This window comes from Toxorhynchites rutilus, chromosome 2 (genome assembly GCF_029784135.1).
Source record: "Toxorhynchites rutilus septentrionalis strain SRP chromosome 2, ASM2978413v1, whole genome shotgun sequence".
Taxonomy (NCBI): domain Eukaryota; kingdom Metazoa; phylum Arthropoda; class Insecta; order Diptera; family Culicidae; genus Toxorhynchites; species Toxorhynchites rutilus.
In genome coordinates, this window is record NC_073745.1 from 16,976,101 (window position 1) to 16,998,599 (window position 22,499).

Sequence of the window (22,499 nt, forward strand, 5' to 3'; positions counted from 1 at the left end):
AAACAACTTTTGGCATTTTCTTTTTATTCATACTTCGAGCCCAAGCCCGTATGCTCGCACCTTCCTCTTTACCCCGTCCATAAGGTTCTGTACAACGTCAGGTTGTAGTTTTTTTTGAACAGAAATCCATTTTCTCTTGAAGTCCGCCTCCGATTTGACAACTTTTGGGTTCTTCCGGAGGGCCTGCTTCATAATCGCCCAATATTTCTCTATTGGGCGAAGCTCCGGCGCGTTGGGCGGGTTCATTTCCTATGGCACGAAGGTGACCCCGTTGGTTTAGTACCACTCCAACACGTCCTTTGAATAGTGGCACGAAGCGAGATCCGGCCAGAAGATGGTCGGGCCCTCGTGCTGCTTCAATAGTAGTAGTAAGCGCTTCTGTAGGCACTCCTTAAGGTAAACCTGACCGTTCACCGTGCCGGTCATCACGAAGGGGCGCTCCGCTTTCCGCAAGAGCAGATCGCTTGCCACACCATGTACTTTTTGGCAAACTTGGATAGTTTCTGCTTGCGAATCTCCTCCGGAACGCTGAATTTGTCCTCTGCGGAGAAGAACAACAGGCCCGGCAGCTGACGAAAGTCCGCTTTGACGTAGGTTTCGTCGTCCATTACCAGGCAATGCGGCTTCGTCAGCATTTCGGTGTACAGCTTCCGGGCTCGCGTCTTCCCCACCATGTTTTGCCTTTCGTCGCGGTTAGGAGCCTTCTGAACCTTGTATGTACACAGGCCCTCCCGCTGCTTGGTTCGCTGGACGAATGAACTTGACAAATTCAGCTTATTGGCGACATCCCGGACCGAACTTCTCGGATCACGTCTAAACTGCTTAACTACGCGCTTGTGATCTTTTTCACTGACGGAGCATCCATTTTTGCCGTTCTTCACCTTCCGGTCGATGGTTAGGTTCTCGAAGTATCGTTTTAGTACTCTGCTGACCGTGGATTGGACGATTCCCAGCATCTTACCGATGTCCCGATGTGACAACTCCGGATTCTCGAAATGAGTGCACAGGATTAATTCACGACGCTCTTTTTCGTTCGACGACATTTTTCCAAATTTACGAAAAATTAACAGTGAAGCATGGCCAACGTGATCTATACACTCTTATCTGATTATAAGCGAAAGCTGAAGATATAATTCCTAAAAATTAAATTTCTACAGCGTTTTTTCCGTGATGCAATTTGATGTGACACACCCTTTACATGAAAAGAAACATATATTAGTTTGTTTCGATGTTTTATATGCATTTCAGTGCAAAAAAGTGTATTTGCGTCTAAATTATCCACTTCTTAAATCATTCCCATCCTTCCATCAAATGCTCTAAGTCACGCATGACATGATTTCTAAAAGTAACAAGTTTCGACATGCAACTAAAAATACAACACATACACGCGCAACCCAAAAGCCAAACTGTCCCATCGCAAAGCAGGGAAACAAAAGGAAATCGAAAGGTGAACAGCGTTAATTTGAATTTTTCTCTTGGGGAAACTTTTTTTATGCGGTCCCAATCTACTACTAATTTTTTTTTTCAAATTGTGTACCGAACACGATTTTCTAGAACCACTGTTGAAATTTTGTACCATTTTATTGCGATTTTGTTGTGCGGTTTCTATACAGCGCACAAAAAAAGGTTTACCTGTAAAAAGCGACGATAGCGAATAGGGAGGGGGTGCAACCAAACACTTCCGCACCGAGTGCGAAAGCTCCACTCGACGGTGCATACGTTTGCCCGGTTGATTTTTGTTCTTAAATATATTATTCATTGCAATTCAAAACTATTGTATCATGATTTGAAAAAAAAATCCACACTTTCCACATTTTGAAAAATGAATGTGTCCGGCATCTTTGTAGAAATAAGATTGAGTCGGGAAAGATGGACACTAACTGAAAATTCAAGTTAATGTACTCGTTAAGTTTTGGAGGTCTTCAAATAAGGCTTAAAATTGATTTAACAAAAAGGCTAGACTAAAGTCACCTAGAAGAGCTTGTAATTTTTCTTATTTTTTCATGTCGAAAATAGCTTCCGGCTTTCGGAATGACCGATTCGGATTACGTTATCTGGTTGCACTTGCAAACGTAGTTAGTGGGCATCTGTTAATAAAATAAAGAGGAGATAATCAAATTGTATCCAAAACTAAATGTTTGTGTTTTGTCGGTGGAGTGTCAGTCTTACCCGACTTGATTTTTTATTTTCGTCAATATTTCTGGAGTAAAAATGAGAAAACTTCACCACTGATTCGATAAACTGGAACGCTTACGCCTTGTGCGGCCTGTGAACAGACGTCAACGGAGAATGAGTCAATGATTGGATGTGACTCGTGTAACCGATGGTTTCACTACAGATGCGTGGGAGTGACAGACGCTATCAAGAAGGAGAAACGATGGTTCTGTCAGGAAGCTGTCTGCCAAGAGACAGCAAGAAAATACCTGAGGCGAGTGGAGAATAAAAAACAAACTCTCAAGGAGCAAATTTATGCTACGACGTCGGATTCGGTTTCTACTCAGGAGCTGAAATTAAAAGCTATGGAAGAAGAACATAAGAAAAAGATGAAGGAGCTGGAAATGGAAAAGATTTTGAAAAACAAGGAAATGAAGTTCAAGTTAGAGCTGATGGAGAAACAATTACAAATGGAAAAGGAGTTTAGGGAAGCGGAAATGAAACAAGAAAAAATATTGCTGGAACGTGCTCTGGAGCAGAAAATGGAACATATCGAGAACATGAAAGCTATGCGGCAGGCATTCCAAAGGGACATGGACCATGTAGATCAGGAGCTTGACGATCTACGTTTGCGGGATGCGTCAACGAACAATTTATCAAAATCAAAACTGGATCAAGCACGAATTCCGCAGAACACGCTGACTATGGACACCGCAACTGGAAGTCGATATGGAGAAAAAGCTGTTGCACAGGATGACGAAGAAGATGCAAATTGTGATTCCGACGACGATCAAGAACAATGTGAAAATTGCGATAAAATTCTTCCTACAGCGTTACCAAATGTGGTTGAGAACACTGTTCCGAACGGGATGGGGCAACAATGTGCTGGCCCCAGTAAAAGGCAGCTCGCAGCGCGCAGCGGAGTAACGATGAAGTTGCCACTGTTCACTGGGAAGCCAGAAGACTGGCCGCTCTTTTATGGGACGTATCAAGCGTCGAATGAGGCATGCGGTTTCACCGATGTCTAAAGTTTAGTTAGGCTCCAGGAAAGCCTGAAAGGACCTGCTCTGGAAAGCGTGAGAGGTCAACTGATTGTACCGAGATCCGTTCCAAAAGCCGTTGAAAAACTCCGTCAACTCTACGGTCAACCGGAACTAATACTTCAAAGTCACCTCAACCGTATTAAAAAGCTTGAATCACCGAAATCAGATAAACTAATGTCTTTCATTCCTTTCGGAAATGCCATTGAACAGCTGTGTGAGCACCTGGAGGCCGCAGGTCTGCAGCAACATCTTATTAACCCGATATTAATCCAAGATTTGGTTGATAAACTTCCAGCCGGTGATAAGCGTGAATGGATTCGATATAAAAGGAGTAAGCAAGAGGTGACGTTGAGAACGTTTACAGATTTTATCGCACAAATCGTGGATGAAGCGTACGAAGCAAATGTAAGCTTGGAACAGAAATATGAACCGAAAGCTACAGGCACTTTTCGTAGCCACCACGGGCGCACCGGCGACGGTAATAAAAGTGGATTTAAAGAGAAAGCAGTTCTGTTGAACCACGGTTCTTTCTTTCTTTCTTTGTTTTTAAGAGGCTTTAAACTTTGCAGTTCATTCGCTTCTAAAAAACCACGGTGTCGTGACTAATAAGTATAACAACACTAATGAGAAATCTAAGCAAAGGCCATGTAAAGCATGTCAGCGAACAGATCACCGTTTGTGATTCTGTGAGGACTTTCGCGGGTTAACTTATGCAAATCGTATGGTCATCGTAACGAAATGGAAACTCTGCAAAATTTGCCTAAATGACCACGGAAATGCAACCTGTAAATTCAAAATTCGTTGTAATATTGGAGATTGTAGAGAACAGCACAATCCATTGCTCCACCCGGTGGAAAGTGCGATCGGAACAACTACACACATTCAAGCTGCAGACGTCATACTTTTCCGAATGATTCCATTGCAGCTGCACTACGGGTCGAAGACTATAACAACGTTGGCCTTTTTGGATGAAGGCGCCTCGATCACGCTGATAGAGAAGTCGCTGGTGGATAGATTGGGTATCGTTGGAGTTCCAGAAAAGATAACTATGACTTTGAACTGCGAATATAACCCGTGAAGAAAAAGGATCTGAGCGGATAAACGTATTGACGTCAGGCATAGCAGGCGAAGAAAAGATACTGTTAAATTCTGTTCATACTGTAGAAAATCTGCGTCTTCCAAAGCAATCACTGAACGCAGGAACGATTGTTAAACAATTTGCGCATCTGCAGAACCTTCCCATTACGTCGTATGCAGAGGCTCGCCCTGGTTTATTAATCGGGATCAACAATATAGATTCTATCGCGCCACTGGAAGTAAAAATGGGTGAACCCGGAGAGCCTATCGCTGTTCGTTGCAAATTGGGTTGGACCGTGTACGGCCCGAAGCAACCATCCACGTCAAATGCAATTGGTCTTCTAGGATTTCATGACATCGTTACAAATGAAAGTTTGCATGATCTTATAAAAACTCAATATGCTCTGGAAGAATCGGTAGTGGCGGTGAAGAGAGACTCGAAAGAGGATGAACGAGCCCTTGGCATTTTGGAACGTACAACAAAAAGAATCGTTTCGAAACTGGGCTTGTTTGGAGTGTAACTGTAACTTCCCCGACAGCTTCCCTATGGCGGTGAGACGCATGAAACAATTAGAACGGAAATTAGACAAAGATCCAATACTCAATGAGAACGTTCAGAGGCAAATTTTGGACTATCAACGAAACGGGTACGCCCACCTGGCTACTCCTCAAGAAATTCAGGAGACTAATCCAGGTAAAATTTGGTATTTGCCTTTAAATGTCGTGTTGCATCCTCGAAAACCAGAAAAGGTTCGTCTGGTGTGGGATGCCGCCGCAGTCGTAGAAGGGGTGTCTTTAAACTCGCTACTATTGTCCGGGCCGGATCTGTTGGTTCCCTTGATAAATGTTCTGACGGAATTTCGGGAGCACAGAGTCGCGTTTGGTGGTGATACACGCGAAATGTACCACCAAATAAATATCATCGCAGCTGATAAGCAAGCACAACGTTTTGTGTTCCGGATGAACAAATCAGATCCTCCAAGCATCTACGTAATGGACGTAGCAACATTTGGGTCGAAGTGTTCTCCATGCTCGGCCCAATTTGTGAAAAATAAGAATGCGATGGAATTTGCAACCGAATATCCGGACGCTGCGGGTGCAATCATCAAACGTCATTATGTTGATGACTATTTTGATAGCATTGACACTGTGGAAGAAGTGATCCGTCGAGCCAAAGAAGTGGCCTTCATCCAATCACGTGGAGGGTTCGAGATCCGCAATTGGGTGTCGAACTCACCTGAGTTTCGTCGAAGTTTGGGAGAGACAGATGCGGCTCCAGACATTTATTTCGGGCGTATCAAGTCGACCGGAATCGAAAGGGTGTTAGGTATCATATGGAGTCCAGATCAAGACACATTCTCGTTTTCTACAGAGCATCGCAAACATATTCAAGAATACCTGAAAGGTATCCAGCGGCCGACAAAGAGGACTGTACTTAGCTGCGTCATGGGATTCTTCGATCCTTTAGGACTCTTAGCTCCTTTCACAGTTCATGGAAAAATATTAGTCCAAAGCCTTTGGCGGGCTGGCTGTTCGTGGGATGAAGCAATAGATGACGACTGTTGGGTGATGTGGAAGCGATGGATTGGTCTGCTACCACAGGTGGAAGCGATCAGGATACCACGATGTTATTTTAGGGATTTTCGTTGGTCGGATGTCGAATCGGTGGAGCTGCACATTTTCACGAACGCTAGTGAATACGCCTATGGGTGTGTCGGTTACCTACGAGCAACATATCATATGCTCATTAATCATGTCACGTTGCAAAGTCGCACCGCTTAAGCGGCAATCGGTTCCACGTTTAGAACTGATGGCAGCAGTTTTAGGAGCAAGGATGCTTCACTCGATCCTCACCACCCACTCCATCAAATTTGATCGTTAGGTCTTATGGACCGACTCACAGACTGTGCTAAGTTGGATTTGTTCAGACCAACACAAGTTTAAGCAATTTGTCGCGTTCAGAATCGGCGAAATAGTGGAGCTGACAAGACCGACCGAATGGCGCTAGGTTCCGTCAAAGTTGAACGCTGCCGACGTTTTGACTAAATGGGGGCAAGGCCCTCCTCTTCAAAGCTGCGGTCCCTGGTTCACCGGGCCCAACTTTCTGTATGAATCCGACAAAAACTGGCCCGTTCAGACTTTACCAATAGATCAGACGTCAGAAGAAGCCCGTTTGTTTGTGTTACATCATGGTGTGACATTAGTTCAAGGGGTGATCAACGGAGAAAGGTTCTCTCGTTGGACAAAGTTATTGAGAAGTACGGAGATGGTGTTGCGATTCCTCGCCAACTGCAGACACAAGAAGAACGGCCAGCCTCTGTTAACGTCCAGAGCTACAGAAAACCAGAGGAGCATGATTCGAGCAAATCTGTTGACAGACTGTAAACCACTTCAGCAATACGAACTGTTCGCAGCAGAAACTGTTCTATGGAAACAGGTGCAAAGCGAGAATTTCCCAGATGAAACAACAACATTGTTAAGAAATCAAGAAAAGAAGCTCTGTCAACCTCTTATTCAGATCGAAAAATCCAGTATTCTCTAAAAATTGACTCCTGTGCTGGACCAAAATGGTGTCATCAGAGTGGGAGGCAGGATGGAAGCTGCGGAAACCCTTCCCTTTGACACAAAATATCCAATAATTCTGTGCAGAAATCATGACATAACTAGAAAGCTGATTAATTTTTATCACGAAAAATTTGGTCATGCAAATCGTGAAACCGTATTTAACGAGCTCCGGCAGAAATTCCATATCCCGAAATTGCGCGCAGTAATTGGTCAGGTCGCTCGAAGCTGCATGAAATGTAAAGTTTTACGATGTCGTCCGCGTTTCCCCATGATGGCACCACTACCAATCCAACGTATTTCACCGCAATTACGTCCGTTCAGCGCAGTCGGTGTGGACTACTTGGGACCGGTCGAGGTAAGCATCGGTAGAAGAACCGAGAAAAGATGGATAGCACTGTTTACGTGCTTAACCATCAGAGCTGTCCATCTCGAGATTGCTTATTTTCTTTCGTCGCAATCGTGCTTGATGGCAATCATGTGATTCATATGTAGACGAGGTTGTCCAGAAAAGTTCTTTTCCGATAATGGGACTAATTTTAAAGCAGCGAGCAAGGAGATATCGGAAATCTTGAAACAGGTGGCAAACGACTGTGCAGAAATTGTGACGAGTGCTACAACCAAATGGAACCTCAATCCACCAGGTGCGCCGCACATGGGTGGCATCTGGGAAAGGATGGTAAGGTCCGTCAAGGAGGCGATGACCGTTCTCTGCGATGGAAGGAAACTTACGGACGAAATTCTTCAGACGACGTTAATTGAAGCGGAGGACATGATCAACACGCGTCCGTTAACCTACATTCCTCAAGATTCATCGGAGGTGGAGGCAATAACCCCCAACCATTTCTTACGGAGAACAGTTCTAGGCAACGATGTGCAACTCGATAAGCCGGTGGAATTAGTTGAAGCTTTGCGAAATGCGTATAAAAGGTCTCAATATTTGGCAGATCGCATGTGGGAGCGGTGGTCTAAAGAGTACCTGCCCAGTATCAACAAACGTACGAAGTGGTTCGACGATCTAAAGCCCCTTCAATCTGGGGACCTAGTGTTCATTACGAATGGAAAAAATCGGAAGCATTGGACCAGAGGAATAGTTGAAGAAGTGTATGCAGGAAAGGACGGGAGAATTAGACAGAAATGTTAGATTGATAAAAACATTGCACATTTTTCGTATGGCAGACATATTACGTTTTTTCCGCGTGATAATGTTTCTAGTAGGTTTGTGACATAACGCTTTTTTCTCAAAAGAAATTGAAATGAAAAGAAAAGATCACTGTTCGAGTCGTGTCCTATAATCCTCGTCAAACCTAACAACCTCACTCGCCCCAGCTATTCCATCCTAGTCCTGTCCAATCAAACTATTCTAATACTAATACCATCTAATAGATATTATTAAAGTTATTAATTAATTAAAAGTTATTAATATAGCAAAAAAATTTTTTTAGTTGGGATTTGACTCTATATTTACAGATGGTAAGATGATGGTAAATGATTGAGTCTGATAATTGAACTATTTTGAAAAAAATCTTCATTGCTACTATTTAATAATTATATTTTTCACAGTTTCAACGATTTCCACGTTAAGGTATGTTTTTAAAAAAATGTGATTAACAGCGACTTTTTAATATCAGCCTCTTTAGCTCAGTGGTAGAGCGCTGGTCTCGTAAACCAGCGGTCGTGAGTTCAATCCTCACAGGAGGCATATAGGTGGATTTTTGACAATGGAAATAATGAAGTGAAGAACGATGGAAAGAGAAAGAGAAAAGAGAGATTATTTCATAAAAGGGAGAGTATTCTTCTAGTCTAGAAATTTGGAAATAATATTTTTTTCTTCGTATTTCTGAAGTTTAGACATTCAGGAAAAACCCTTGAAAGAACTTTCCAAAAATCGTGTTATTTACCGAGTTATAGCAATTTAAGTAACGCGATATCCAAGCTAGTTGGGCCTTGACACAAAACTACATTCACGTTTTAAGTTTTTTCAAGCTGGCGCACACGATATCTCAAGTTCTATAGGACCGATTTATTCCAAATTCGATGTGAATAAATCTTTGTTTATCTCTCTGTCGCATGAACCAATAAAAATTACGTAACCGGAAAAATCGCTCAAGAAAACAACCGCTCAGAAAAAGTGTAATAATGTAAAGTACTAGGCTAGAAATATTGTGACACGGGAAAAAGCGTAATTTCTATAATAAATTATTTTTTTTCATTTTTTTCAAAATCTATTTAATTTTTGACGTAGAACTACGTCTTTCAGGAAGGGTGCCAAATCAGAAAACAGGTCACGTTTTTATGAAATAAAGTTAACGTTAATAACTATTTTCACCGTGAACAAATTATCATGATTCGCATATCGATTGGTACATTCTTTAAGATTTGTTTGATATGCTATACATAACAATTCGCTAATCTCTAAACGGTTCAAATTCATGAAAACTGGAAGAACTTCCTTTTTTCCCATACATTTGTTCTGACGATTTGTGTGCTAACCATACCCGTATTTCGAATGCTTATAACTCGAACATTTCTTAACAGATCGGAAAGATGTTTGCATCAATTGGTAGGAAATATTTCAACGCGTCTATCATAATTAATAAACTGTTATTTTTCATGAGATGAACAATTCAATAACTATAAAATGTCAAGCGTTATCTAAACGCCCTAACTGCCAAGTTTTGATTGGCCCGATTTATGGTTTCCCCAGCACAGACTTCAAAAGCGATGTAGTTATGGAGATCCGCTTTGTTAATATACATGCAAATCGGGGATATTTTTGTTCCCACTGAGCTGTGTTTCCCTAACACGGACTTCAAAATCAATGTGCCTGGGGGAATCCGCTTTGAAAATACATGCAAGTCTGGGGTATTTTTTGGTGTTGAGTACTTTTGTACTCACTTGTCGTTGTGCAGTCCGGAATATGTTTCCCTAAAACATACTTTTAAACTGAGAAATCTGGGAAAATCGTCGTTTCAGATAATAAAGATGAATGAACTTTCGCGGTTCGAGAACTACGTAAACATACAATAACTTCAGAGGGAAATGTAAAATACAATGATCGTTTGACAATTTTTTTGTTCACATATTTTGGTAGTCCTAGGCATCATATCAAACGTAGAAGGACGATCATCAAATTTATTTGTAACGAAGAACATAATCTATTACAAAAAATTCGATGCATTCTAAAATAATATTCGAAGTGGTAAACAAATGGATTGCATAATATAATTGCGTAGTTCTACATCGAAAATATGCGGCCGTGTCCTAAAGGGTGTGTCACATCAAATTGCATCACGAAAAAAACGCTGTAGAAATTCGCCCAGTAGACCGATCCTTTTGAAAATTTTAGACAGTAAAATAAAAACTATTAAACAACTTTTGGCATTTTCTTTTTATTCATACTTCGAGCCCAAGGCCGTATGCTCACACCTTCCTCTTTACCCCGTCCATAAGGTTCTGTACAACGTCAGGTTGTAGTTTTTTTTGTACAGAAATCCATTTTCTCTTGAAGTCCGCCTCCGATTTGACAACTTTTGGGTTCTTCCGGAGGGCCTGCTTCATAATCGCCCAATATTTCTCTATTGGGCGAAGCTCCGGCGCGTTGGGCGGGTTCATTTCCTTTGGCACGAAGGTGAACCCGTTGGCTTCGTACCACTTCAACACGTCCTTTGAATAGTGGCACGAAGCGAGATCCGGCCAGAAGATGGTCGGGCCCTCGTGCTGCTTCAATAGTAAGCGCTTCTGTAGGCACTCCTTAAGGTAAACCTGACCGTTTACCGTGCCGGTCATCACGAAGGGGGCGCTCCGCTTTCCGCAAGAGCAGATCGCTTGCCACACCATGTACTTTTTGGCAAACTTGGATAGTTTCTGCTTGCGAATCTCCTCCGGAACGCTGAATTAGTCCTCTGCGGAGAAGAACAACAGGTCCGGCAGCTGACGAAAGTCCGCTTTGACGTAGGTTTCGTCGTCCATTACCAGGCAATGCGGCTTCGTCAGCATTTCGGTGTACAGCTTCCGGGCTCGCGTCTTCCCCACCATGTTTTGCCTTTCGTCGCGGTTAGGAGCCTTCTGAACCTTGTATGTACGCAGGCCCTCCCGCTGCTTGGTCCGCTGGACGAATGAACTTGACAAATTCAGCTTATTGGCGACATCCCGGACCGAACTTCTCGGATCACGTCTAAACTGCTTAACTACGCGCTAGTGATCTTTTTCACTGACGGAGCATCCATTTTTGCCGTTCTTCACCTTCCGGTCGATGGTTAGGTTCTCGAAGTATCGTTTTAGTACTCTGCTGACCGTGGATTGGACGATTCCCAGCATCTTACCGATGTACCGATGTGACAACTCCGGATTCTCGAAATGAGTGCACAGGATTAATTCACGACGCTCTTTTTCGTTCGACGACATTTTTCCAAATTTACGAAAAATTGACAGTGAAGCATGGTCAACGTGATCTATACACTCTTATCTGATTATAAGCGAAAGCTGAAGATATAATTCCTAAAAATTAAATTTCTACAGCGTTTTTTCCGTGATGCAATTTGATGTGACACACCCTTTAGATACAACCCCTTACAATTTTTTAACGAGGATAAGGAATCGAGGTGGCACAAGCCGCTGAGATGACGCGATTCGAGTCGAAAGTAGACCGCTCGCACGCAAATTTCATTGATAGTCATGTTTTGATTGGCCCGATTTACGGTTTCCACAGTCATCAATACCAAGATACCTGGAGAAATTGTCATTGCAAATATAGACAAACTTTTTTTGTGCGGGGGATAGGAACCGCACAAAAAAATCACATAAAAAACGTGCTGAACTTCACCAGTACCTTTAAGAATTCGTTTTCCGTACACAATTTGAAAAAAAATGCGGTAGATAGGGACCGCATAAAAAAAGTTTCCCCCAAGAAAATAGCTCAAATACACGCCGTTCACTGTTCGAATTCCTTTTGTTTCCCTGCTTTGTGATGGGACAGTTGCCTTTTCGGTTGCACATATCTGTGTTGTGCTTTTAGTTGCATGTAGAAACTTGTTGCTATTAGAAATCATGTCATGCGCAACTTAGAGCATTTGATGGAAAGATGGGAATGATTTGAGAAATGGATGCATATAAACCATCGGAAAACAAAATAAACTAAGCTAAGCCAACGGTAATCCCACGTCAATCTTGCGGTTATATCATAAATCTAACCCACCCGTTTTTTTGTAATAAGTTAGGTTTTGGTAGGCTAGCTTACCGGGTTCGCGATATCTACATCCCACTGATGGGAGTAAAGTATTCCTTGTTCAGCCGCTTGTTTTGAGTCAGACGCTGTTTGAGCCGTTCCTAGATTGAAGTACAGACACTCAGTATGTAGTCCATTTAGCGTTACCCAGGTTGCACCGCGTGGTGGCGAACTTCCCTATTGACGAATTTACGCAGAGCTGAATCAGCTCATGTGACACCTACATTAGAGCCCAGAACCACAAGAGTGATGATGTTTGTTTATTCTACGCACTGAAATGCAATATTCTGTAGTGTTTATTCATTTTATTTCCATTTAGATTCATTTCAACCATTAAATGTCGTTAGTATATGGTAAGAAAGGTAGGGCTTCGTATGTTTACGATGGTTTCAACGCGCAATTGGACCGAAGTTATTGATAATATTCGATAAATTTGAGTTTGATAATGCATACAGGTTATGCACACTGTGGATAATGGTGATGAAATCGATATTATATTAAGCTGGATGATATCATTGATGATGTAAGGCCGATACGAGAAGGATTTGCAGTATTTTTTGCGCAACACATGCTACTCATCGTTTACTTAGTCGCGAAAAAATAAAGTACAATACTTATACCAAGCCATTCTTCAAAATATACATACCACATCGTAAAATGGCGATTTTCTAGTCACGTGGAATGGAGTAAGATCAATTTCGTATTTATTTAGCTTTTTTGCTAACATTTTAAATCTTGTCTTGTTTGAGAAACAGAAGATAAACAAACAGCAATTTACCCGCCTGGTGGCATTTTTAGAACGAAATGCTGACGTATCCAGAGAACGAAAATTTGTTTATTTGGTTTATTTGGATTCTGTAAATGTGCTATAGGATGTAATTAAGGATTTAAAATGTAGTTCCCGTAGGCCCATTGAAACATGGTGAAGGTCTACTTCCGATTGTCCTGAATGAACAGATATTTTTTGTTTCTATTTTTAGGATTAGACTAAGAGAGAGTTGCAACACCATAAAATAGCAATGGAGGTCACTGTCCCAAATACGATCATTATGATTGATTATGTATAATATTGATTTGTTGATATTTTGAATATAGAATAATAACTGTGAACTTTTTCCAACATTGCAGAGTTTCTGTTTAAATAATTAAATCAAACCTCATGTCCCGTATATCAAATTACACGAGAATGGGAAGGATAAGATGATTAAACTTCAGAATCGCATATGGGAGTAGCTCAGATTATACTGATCGTGAAGTGGATAAATTCGGGTTTGTTCTGATATATAGAAGATATTATTATTCATCAAAATTGTAGAAACGGTTCATAAAAAATGATTCTAAATATTTCTCACTATTCAAACGAGTAAGACAGAGTATAATACAAGAGTATGCGACATTTTGATTATTAAACAAAATAGTCATGTTTTATCTCTAGCGTAAAATTACATTCCCAAATGTTCAACAACTACATTATTCCCGAGCAACCAAGTATTCCTTCTCATCTTTGAGCCAGCATTTGATTCAGAAAACTAATCATGGAGGTATAATCGCAAATTTGTTTTAAAATATACGATTAATTAAATGGAGTATTATCTTATATGCTGTATTAACCTACAAAACGTTCAAACGTCCAAAATTATGCAACCGACACAACGTTCAAACACCCGACATTATGCAACCAACATGTCTCTTATAAACGAGAATGAACACTTTCACTTCACGGAGTTCATTTTTACACGTAACTATCCGTGACAATGATGATAGACACAAAAAGATTAAGTGAAGTGTAAGTGACGTGAAAGCGTACGTGGTAGTGATGTTCGTGATCAGGTCCTGTGTTGCGTTTCATTGGCACGAGTCTTTGAATACATTTGAAAAAAATAACAATTCAATACTAAAGTAAAATGTATGAACGATATGTTTTCTGATGAACAATTGCAAATATATATATATATATATATATATATATGGTTTTATATATATATATATATATATATATATATATATATATATATATATATATATATATATATATATATATATATATATATATATATATATATATATATATATATATATATATATATATATATATATATATATATATATATATATATATAGAAGGTGCATTTGCATATGAAGTAAAATTCTGATCATACGCGAATTGGGGTTCTTTTGGTATTAACTAGTCCTTCCGTCACAGTAACTGATAATTCCTTAATATTTTCCTTCGTCGATCGTATTGTTTTCACATATTCACGTTGGAGAGCCTTAACCCTTCTCTTCGTTGGCCGAGGCATTTGGATTGAATGTAATACTTTTCCGTTTACTGTTTTTGAAAACATAGGCAGCCGTGGCAGTGTTCCGAGCTCTGCAATACAATTTTCTTACCCATTGTTAAAGTTGCTAAAACTTACATTATAGACCCATTAAACGTGAAAAAAATAATTGTATTGATATCAACACAATTTTATTCTATTGATTTTCATGACATGAAACGCTATGACTCAGGAATAACATTTTATTGAGTGGTTTTATAGCTGTTTCGATGATGTTGTCTGGCATCAGTGTCGAAGAAATTACGATGCTTTTACGAATACAAACAAAACCGTTGCCGAAAATTGAAAAATGAAAATATAACTTCCAGAGCACTAGCTCGAGTTTTCCGACGTTTTCCACTATACATTGCGACGACAAATGAAAATGTAATGTCTTGTTAGTAATCGATTAGATTTTGGTTGATATTACTTGATGGGAAGTGTGCGAAAACGATGGAAGAAATGAGCGTCATTGAGGCAGCCATTTGTGGCTTCCTTCCACCTTCACCTTAATTGGACATTTTTATCTCTAATTAGACATTATTGTAAACATCGAGTTCGGGGCCCACATTATGGCCCAACTTTGAAAGTCGCCACCAAGCGTCGACATTGTACCACTATTATCGCGAATGTCGAATTACAGGTTAAAATCACCTCCAATACGAGGTTACCCCTAATATTTCAGTAATTTTTTTCGATGGTCGATGTTTGACATTATTTGGCCCTGTCGATAATTGAAGAGTGGCAAACAAAATGGTGTTTGTACAAATATAAAACCAAACTTGATCTGTCAAAAAGTGTCAAATGTTTTACTTCTGGAAAAACAGTGTACGTAGTTAAACCATTGCGGACCGCTCAAGAGTTTACTCGTGTTTCGCGTTTCGTTTGTTACGGATGAATCACGAAATAACCCGTGTTTTCTACACTTGATGGTTAAATCCTTGGTTTGCCAAGAATCTAACAAGACCTACCGATGGCTCGCCTTCGTTTCATCCACACCGAAGGAAACGATCTCATTCGTGGAATCCGAACAAATGAAGCCTCTTTAGCTCAGTGGTAGAGCGCTGGTCTCGTAAACCAGCGGTCGTGAGTTCAATCCTCACAGGAGGCACTCCACGAAATATTTTAGAATAGAATAAATAAACCCTAACACAAGAAGTTTTCTATAACGAAGAAAATGTAGACTCATAAATTGATTGAGAACAGAATCAATCCACCAGTAAAATAAAATAATGATCGCAGTGGAGGAATTTCGTCAATCACTTTCCCAAGCGAAAAAATACATCCTGGATATGTAATTAAAACACATGAAACAGTTCTTGTATTATTTTGTTGGTTTAAATTTCTCAAAAGCAATGAAACACTTTGTAGTACTCGACTTCATAAGAATATAATTTTAAACTTTGTCGATATAAACGTTAGACCTACTCTTAAACTTTACCCCTAAACGAGCGATATTTGTGGAAGCCCTTCACCATTTCCGCGTAAACGTTCTTCGATGCTTCATCGCACGTCCGTAGGATGTACCCGGAGGAGTGTTTATCGTACATCCCAATTAGTCCATAGCAAATATTGAACACGCTTCGGGAGATCCTCTCGTGAAGAGTAGTCGAGCGCTTGGACGCAATGATATAGCTGATAATCTGAACCAATATGTAAGGCGCTAAGATGCGTAGATTGGTTTCAACCTTTTTCTCTGCAAGACTCATGATCCTGAAAGAAAGAAAAAAAAGGTTTTGGTAGAGTTATTCATCACTACCATTATGGAAATGTGAAAACAAACTTTTCCAGTGGCAGTAGAAGATCTGATAAGGTTAGGATCTCAAAACTATTCAAAGGTTTCTCAATTGGTCGCTCCTCCTTGTAACAGATGACTGATGCCACCAATCCATTGTAAACGTAGAAATAATGCGGCAGCCTGTTTAGTACATAGTTTGGTCTGAAATTACCAGTGATTGAAACGATGACACTCTGACGCATATATTACCGATACTTACCTTGTGATTATTAGCAGATATAACACGTCGCTGATTGACCGATGAAGATGATAAAATGTGGTTTCATCCCCATCGACTATGGTGTATTTCCTTATATTGATGCTACTCAAGAATTCCAGCATGTTGTCCATGACAGAAGGCACCAGCGTTAGCTGTAATTTGAATCATTACTTAAATGCGAAAAATGCAACACACATCATAACCTACCTTAGGGTTCGACACAAAGGCGGAAAAACATTTCAGAATCTCCTGCAAGCATCCGTTGTCTTCGAAGAATACTTTCAAAACACACAATGGAAGGATCTCATTCGCTACCATGTTTCCGAACGATCTCACAAAGCTCTTTTCTATTTCCTGGGACACTCCGGACGCGAACGCATTCCTCGCAAAAGTAGAATAAACTCTCAACTTAATCTGCTTCGCGACATAACTCTTGTCGGTGGTAACATCACTCTCAAGTTGAACCATTCGCTTCGCGAATTTCGCCGTCGGTTGGTGGTGAGTGAGGAAGTTGACAAAGATTTTCACATTCTGTATCTGCAAGTTGCCGTCAATGTCGGTTTCGTTGTCCTCTGTGCTGCTGCCACAAACCTCTTCCCGTAGGCGCACCAGAAATCCGGACCATCGATTTTCGACGATGGCTTCTATTCGCTCTGGGGTCAGCTTGAGGTAATCTTTGTGCTGGAGGGCTTTGGTGAGCAGCTCGCTTGCAGAGTTGCCGCTGACTCTCAACTGAACGAAATTGGAAAATATTCGAGTTGAAATCTTAGTATATTTGGTGCGAATTTTTCAGACTTACCGCTTGGTCGAGATATTGTAGAACGATTTCTCGGAGGTCATCAGACAGTTCCTGCTTCTTGTCTGCTTTATAGCGGATGATCAAAGAGCACGCCTTGAGGGCATTGTTAAATGTATCAGGCTCTGATTTCCTTAGCTTTTTCGCTGTTTTGCCTGCGATAAACGCTTCAATTGCACTAACATAACTAGAAAGCAACTCGCTTAGTTTTTCCGTTTCCACAAGTTTTCGTTTGTTGGCGTTATTCTGAAATCCAGAAAATATTAGAGAAAACCTGACAATAGATGATGATGATGATGGTCCCGCCTCCTTTTCCCACAGAGGTTTGAGGAAGACGAGTTATCTAGAAGATATTTCAGCATTGAAATCAATTTAGCAAACGAAAAAAGCGCGATCTGGCTCTCCACGACGAATTTTGGAACAGAATTTGAATATAAATGGAATTTTTGCTTCCGCACAATATTTCATTACATTGGTGGCATTGTTGGAGCTTCTTTTTCTTGGACGGCACTAACGTTCCCATTGGAACTTTTGCCTTCTCAACGTATGTATTACTTGCGTCATTATTAGTAGTACTTAGTTGATATTTCTATGCCGAATAACACGCCTTAAATGTATTCTGGAGTGGCAAGCTCTAGAATACGCGTGACCACAGTGCAAGTCGAAAGAATTTTTTTGACAAAAAAATTCCCGACCACACCAGGAATCGAACCCGAACCGTCGGCATGATAATGTGTGAGGCTAACCATTCGGCCACGGCAGCACGTGCATTGTTGCAGCTGGTTGTTGTCATTGTTTGTCATTTATGCAGAACTCGAGATTTAATCAATAAAACGGAACCAAATTTAGCATGTGGAGGTTTTAGGGGACATCAAAAGTTTTTATGGTGATTGGACATTCCTAAGTCCAGAACTAATTAAGTAAACGGAACTAAATTTGGCATGGGGGCGCGAAATGTTTCAAAGGTGGTTGAACATTCCTCCTCCTTATCAAAGGGGGTGAGGGGAGGGTTGTTTTGGATCTGGTGCTTGCATAACTCGAGAAATAATTAAGCATATGGAACCTTATATGGCATATGGAGGTTTGAGAGGGCAATAAATGTTTCTATGGTGGTTCGCACCCCTCCCCCTCTCAATTTTTTGCATAACTCGAGAGCTAATCAAACAAATGGAATTAAAATTGGAATGTGAGGATTTTACAGTACAATCAATATTCCTATGATGGTATGACATCACTCCCTTCTTTGGAAAACCGTATTCCATATTCGAATCAAACATGACAAATGAAAATTTTCGAAAAACACTAAAGGAAAATGGGAAAAGGCGGAAAATTGAATTCCCATATGTTCTACAATTATATCATGATAAGTGTTGTTAGTCCATTTGATGTTTGATGTCTATATAAATGAGAATGGATCGCCAAATGTGTTGGTACGCGCAAAACTTTAGTAAGGAAGCGTCCGATTTGAGCTATCTTTATTTTATTATATTTTTATATCAAACATGTATTCCATCTAACGGAGAAACATGTTATTTGCAAGTGATTGAAAATTTTTTAACGAGAATTGTGTCTCAAAATAATTTGATATCACGGTGGCGAGTTTTCCTAGAAGTACTAGTAAATTTATAGTAAAAGAATATTGTAAATGTTAATTAGAAGATCAATCAATGAACAATGTTCTGCGATTGGACCCATGAACGTGCGTTTAGTAAGAAGACGAGAATATTTGGAGGTATTGATAACAGAATATCAATTTTGGGCCAGACGAAGTTTGCTGGATCAGCTAGTGCTCGATAATATTCCAGTTCAGTGGTTAACGATGCGTGCGACGAGGTACAAGTTCGTTAAAATAGCGTTGAACACAAATTAGTAAGAAACAAAAAAAACAGACCAATTAATTTGTTTAACTTTTAGTACAAAATAATCTGGTGCGATTAAGAAATAATTGTACCAGGTTCATGGAGCAAGTCATTAGTTTGTGCGTTAAATGTTAAAACTAAACTAGTCATAGAATCCAATTTCCCACATATCAATTTTTCAAGAATCATATTTATACTTTGTTTCAAATCTTCCATATCGCACCTTAGCGCGCTATCTGAGCAGTTGTGTGATCTCGCATGTCCGTAAGCGTGTCAGAGAGTGAAGATAAAACATCACGTCCTTCTCTATTTTACGCACAACCGAGAAAAGATCGCTCTGCTCACCACAACTCTGGTGTGATAGAAAGATTTAACACTTACCTTCTGAAGACAGTTGAAAATGAGAAGCACCAAACCAAATCGTTCCTCGCCTTGCTGCAGGAAGCGCTCCAAAATAAGCCGAAACGTTTCAAAGGACTCGTCCGTTAGGAAGATGGCAGTTTGTCGGAATACCGTTACTGTAAATGCTGAGGAGTGACCGAAAACTGTCAGAAGTGTTTCTACATCCAGAAATTTGAACAGGTTGGGAACCATTCCGAAGGTTAATTGCTCTACAAAACAAAGACTTTATTTTTACTTTCAATTCTTTGATGAGCTGTAAGGGGAAGCGAACTTACTGCAGAGTATATTTTTGTGACAACTGACAATCGCATCTTCACCGCAGCCAAACAAATCGGCGAAAATCAAAATATTTATGCCAACTATAATTGTTTTTATATCATCCGGAGTTTCGTCTATTTTTATGTGGCTCAATACCTCCAGGAGATTATTCAGATCATCTGGGATTTTAACTGAAACAGACTCGTCTCTCTTTTCGGCTTTTTTCTCCAGTAACTTCCGTACTCGTCCCATGATTTTGTCTGCATCAATTTCAAATATATCTTCGAACGAGAACTTTTTCGCGACGGACGCTTTATTCTCAGCAAGAGTTTCGACTATTTGTTGATAGATGGAAACAATAATCACTTGCAATAGAGTGTAATCATCTTCGAGTTGTGAAACGATGCATTTTATCTCCTCGAAGCACCCGTTTCGCAGTAATTGATTTACAAGCGAAGCTTTCTGTTGGACGTTAATGAGCTTTAAAAACCAGCAATTCGTGGATCTATCTAGCAATAACCAACGAATTTGGTCAAATTCTGTATGTTCAAGAATCTTATCCACAAGCTGGGTCTGTTGAGCTGAATCGAATGGTTCATTCGTTAGTTGCGCGGCTCGAACTTTTTGCAGCATTATACGATCTAGACGCGATCGTTCGCAGGAAGGTACCACTTCTTTCAGCTGCTTCCATTCATCGGCTTCGAGGAATTGATGGATGAGGTGATTCTGGCTATCCTCTATCGAGTCTGGATGATAATAATGAACAAGCAGACGATAGTTTCCGTAGAAATACACCAAATTTAGATACGATGAGAATACTCGTGAATCTCGGAGCGTTCCGTTCAAAATCAGACTTCCAAAATTTGAAAGGATTTCGTCAAATCCCGCGAAATACTTGTTCAACTTTTCCCAGAATAAATTAGTCTGCTCGATGAGAGTGTTACCTGCGAAAAAGTAACACATCCAGCAGGTGGCGAGTTCCAGCTTGAACAACTCTGCCTCGGACTGATCCTCCTCAAGTGCTTCCAAGACATCCGATAGATAATCCTGCATTTTTCGCCAGAAGATAAAACTTCGTTTCGTCAGCAAACCTTTTATGTAGTCCATCATAGCTTGGGACAACGCTCCGTTCGCGTCAGGCCACGCGAACGAGATAGATTTGAACTGATCCTGCAGATGCAAGCGAAAAACACGACTTCCGGTGGCTTCATCACCCGAAGAGTACAGTACTTTGAAATAGAATCCACTGTCGACACTTTGCACTTCGACTTCTTGCTCTCCATCGTCAGTTTTCCTTCGTTTCTGAGAAGTTTCGGAAGCAATCATTGATTTTCTCTTCTTGGATCCTTTTCTTAAAGCTTTGATCGCACCGTTCAAATCATTCTCACCCAGATAATCGTCCAGCTTCTGGAAGAATTCCTCTCGCAAATTTTCACTCCGATTAAGTTTCATATACATCCCGATCATCGATACAATCATCGCCTGGAATTGCTTCGAACTTTCCGGTCCCTTCGCGACAAACATCGTTTTCAACGTGATATCGAAAATGCTCTTTTCCAGGATGAGCGGATTATAATCATTGATGGTGCACACCAGGGAAAATATATCCCTCAAATGCGGCTCCGATGTTCCATACTTTTCCAGAAACTCTTTCAGCTTGATGGTGAACATTCCCGTGAAATCAAAATCCTGAACCAATTTCTGGTCTACTTTGATGAAATATTTTCTCAACAAATAGAAAACGTAATTTGTCAGCTGAAATATTTGGTGAACATCCGAGAGCAGCGACTTTTCGTGATCCACAAAAACCCGGAGCAAGATATATTTGAGGAACAGCAGAATGTCCAGCTTGATTTCCCGATAGGCCCTCAAATATCCCTCCACCAACAAAGCAATCGCGTGAAGCGGTAGCTTTGTTGCGTCGAAATGGTTCATCAGGAGATGTTTCTTCGATAGATCGGCAACTTTGTTGTACAACGATTCTTTCCCATCCTGAAAATATACCTGTTTTAGAAGCTCCAACAGATCCTCCTGGTAATCGAGTCCGTTGGATTTCAGCTGGAGAATAACGTCGCATATACAGGGCAGAGCGGACGTGAATGCCGTTTGCCATTTTTTTTCTTCGCCTGCTATTTTTATGTAAATGTTAATATCGGCCAAAATCCTTTTGATTGTTTCCTCATCTTGCGTCTTGTCAAAATGTACCTCAAGATACTTCTTATAATAACCTAGAGCACATTTCAAGGCTTCACCATATCTCAAATAGTCAAACTTATAGAAATTCTTGTATTTGTTATCGAAAGACACGATAAAAAATGTCTCCAGCAGAGTCCTGGAGTGAAACGGGTTCTTCTCGTTGTCTAGTTTGGACAGCATCTGGATTAGCTTTGAAATAACCCCCGCCGGAAGAGCGTTCGAGGGGCATGGCAGAGCCAGAAATTCGTTCACAATTCGCCATTTTCCACAAAACTCCTCCTCACTTAGCGATGATATCTTTTGCTGCTGAAATTTGCACACTCCATCAAGAAAATAATCAAATACGACTTCGTACTTGGACATGTAGTAAAAGCTGTTTGATCGCCACAGTTTCATGCCGTATGCCAAATTCACGTTGAACTCATTCTCCTCTCTATCCAGGCGTTTGAGAATTTCTAGGGATGAATAAAATTGGTATATGGTACATTTGTGAATTATATTTAAACCCACCTTCCTTCATTTTAATACGATTCGAATATAAAAAAAAACTATTTCAAATAACCGAAATGCGGGAGCGCAACAAACTCACGTGCGTTTCCCGAATAACAAC

General features: G+C 40.5%; 1 protein-coding gene and 2 non-coding genes across 3 annotated transcripts; 2 read left to right on the top strand and 1 right to left on the bottom strand.

Annotated features, from left to right (window-relative positions):
* Positions 1-8,466: 8,466 nt before the first annotated feature.
* On the top strand, positions 8,467-8,538 carry Trnat-cgu (transfer RNA threonine (anticodon CGU)). The gene has a single exon. It is a non-coding gene; the product is annotated as a tRNA-Thr (tRNA).
* Positions 8,539-15,420: 6,882 nt separating this feature from the next.
* Positions 15,421-15,492, top strand: Trnat-cgu (transfer RNA threonine (anticodon CGU)). The gene has a single exon. It is a non-coding gene; the product is annotated as a tRNA-Thr (tRNA).
* A 275-nt stretch (positions 15,493-15,767) lies between these two features.
* On the bottom strand, positions 15,768-22,499 carry LOC129765685 (uncharacterized). The gene is made up of 8 exons (XM_055766098.1): positions 22,400-22,499; positions 19,711-22,344; positions 19,415-19,644; positions 17,178-17,420; positions 16,586-17,110; positions 16,379-16,530; positions 16,165-16,320; positions 15,768-16,094 (listed from the first exon to the last, which is right to left on the bottom strand). The coding sequence occupies exons 1-8, from the start codon at positions 22,407-22,409 to the stop codon at positions 15,812-15,814; spliced, it is 4,233 nt and encodes a 1,410-aa protein (XP_055622073.1). The 5' UTR covers positions 22,410-22,499; the 3' UTR covers positions 15,768-15,811.

Bases quoted from the DNA above. Each gene is read 5' to 3' on its own strand.
- LOC129765685 (XM_055766098.1), bottom strand. The intron at 19,645-19,710 runs GTAAGTTCGCTT...TTTGTTTTGTAG, and splicing joins TCACAAAAATATACTCTGCA to AGCAATTAACCTTCGGAATG. The intron at 16,531-16,585 runs GTAGGTTATGAT...TTCAAATTACAG, and splicing joins CCTTTGTGTCGAACCCTAAG to CTAACGCTGGTGCCTTCTGT.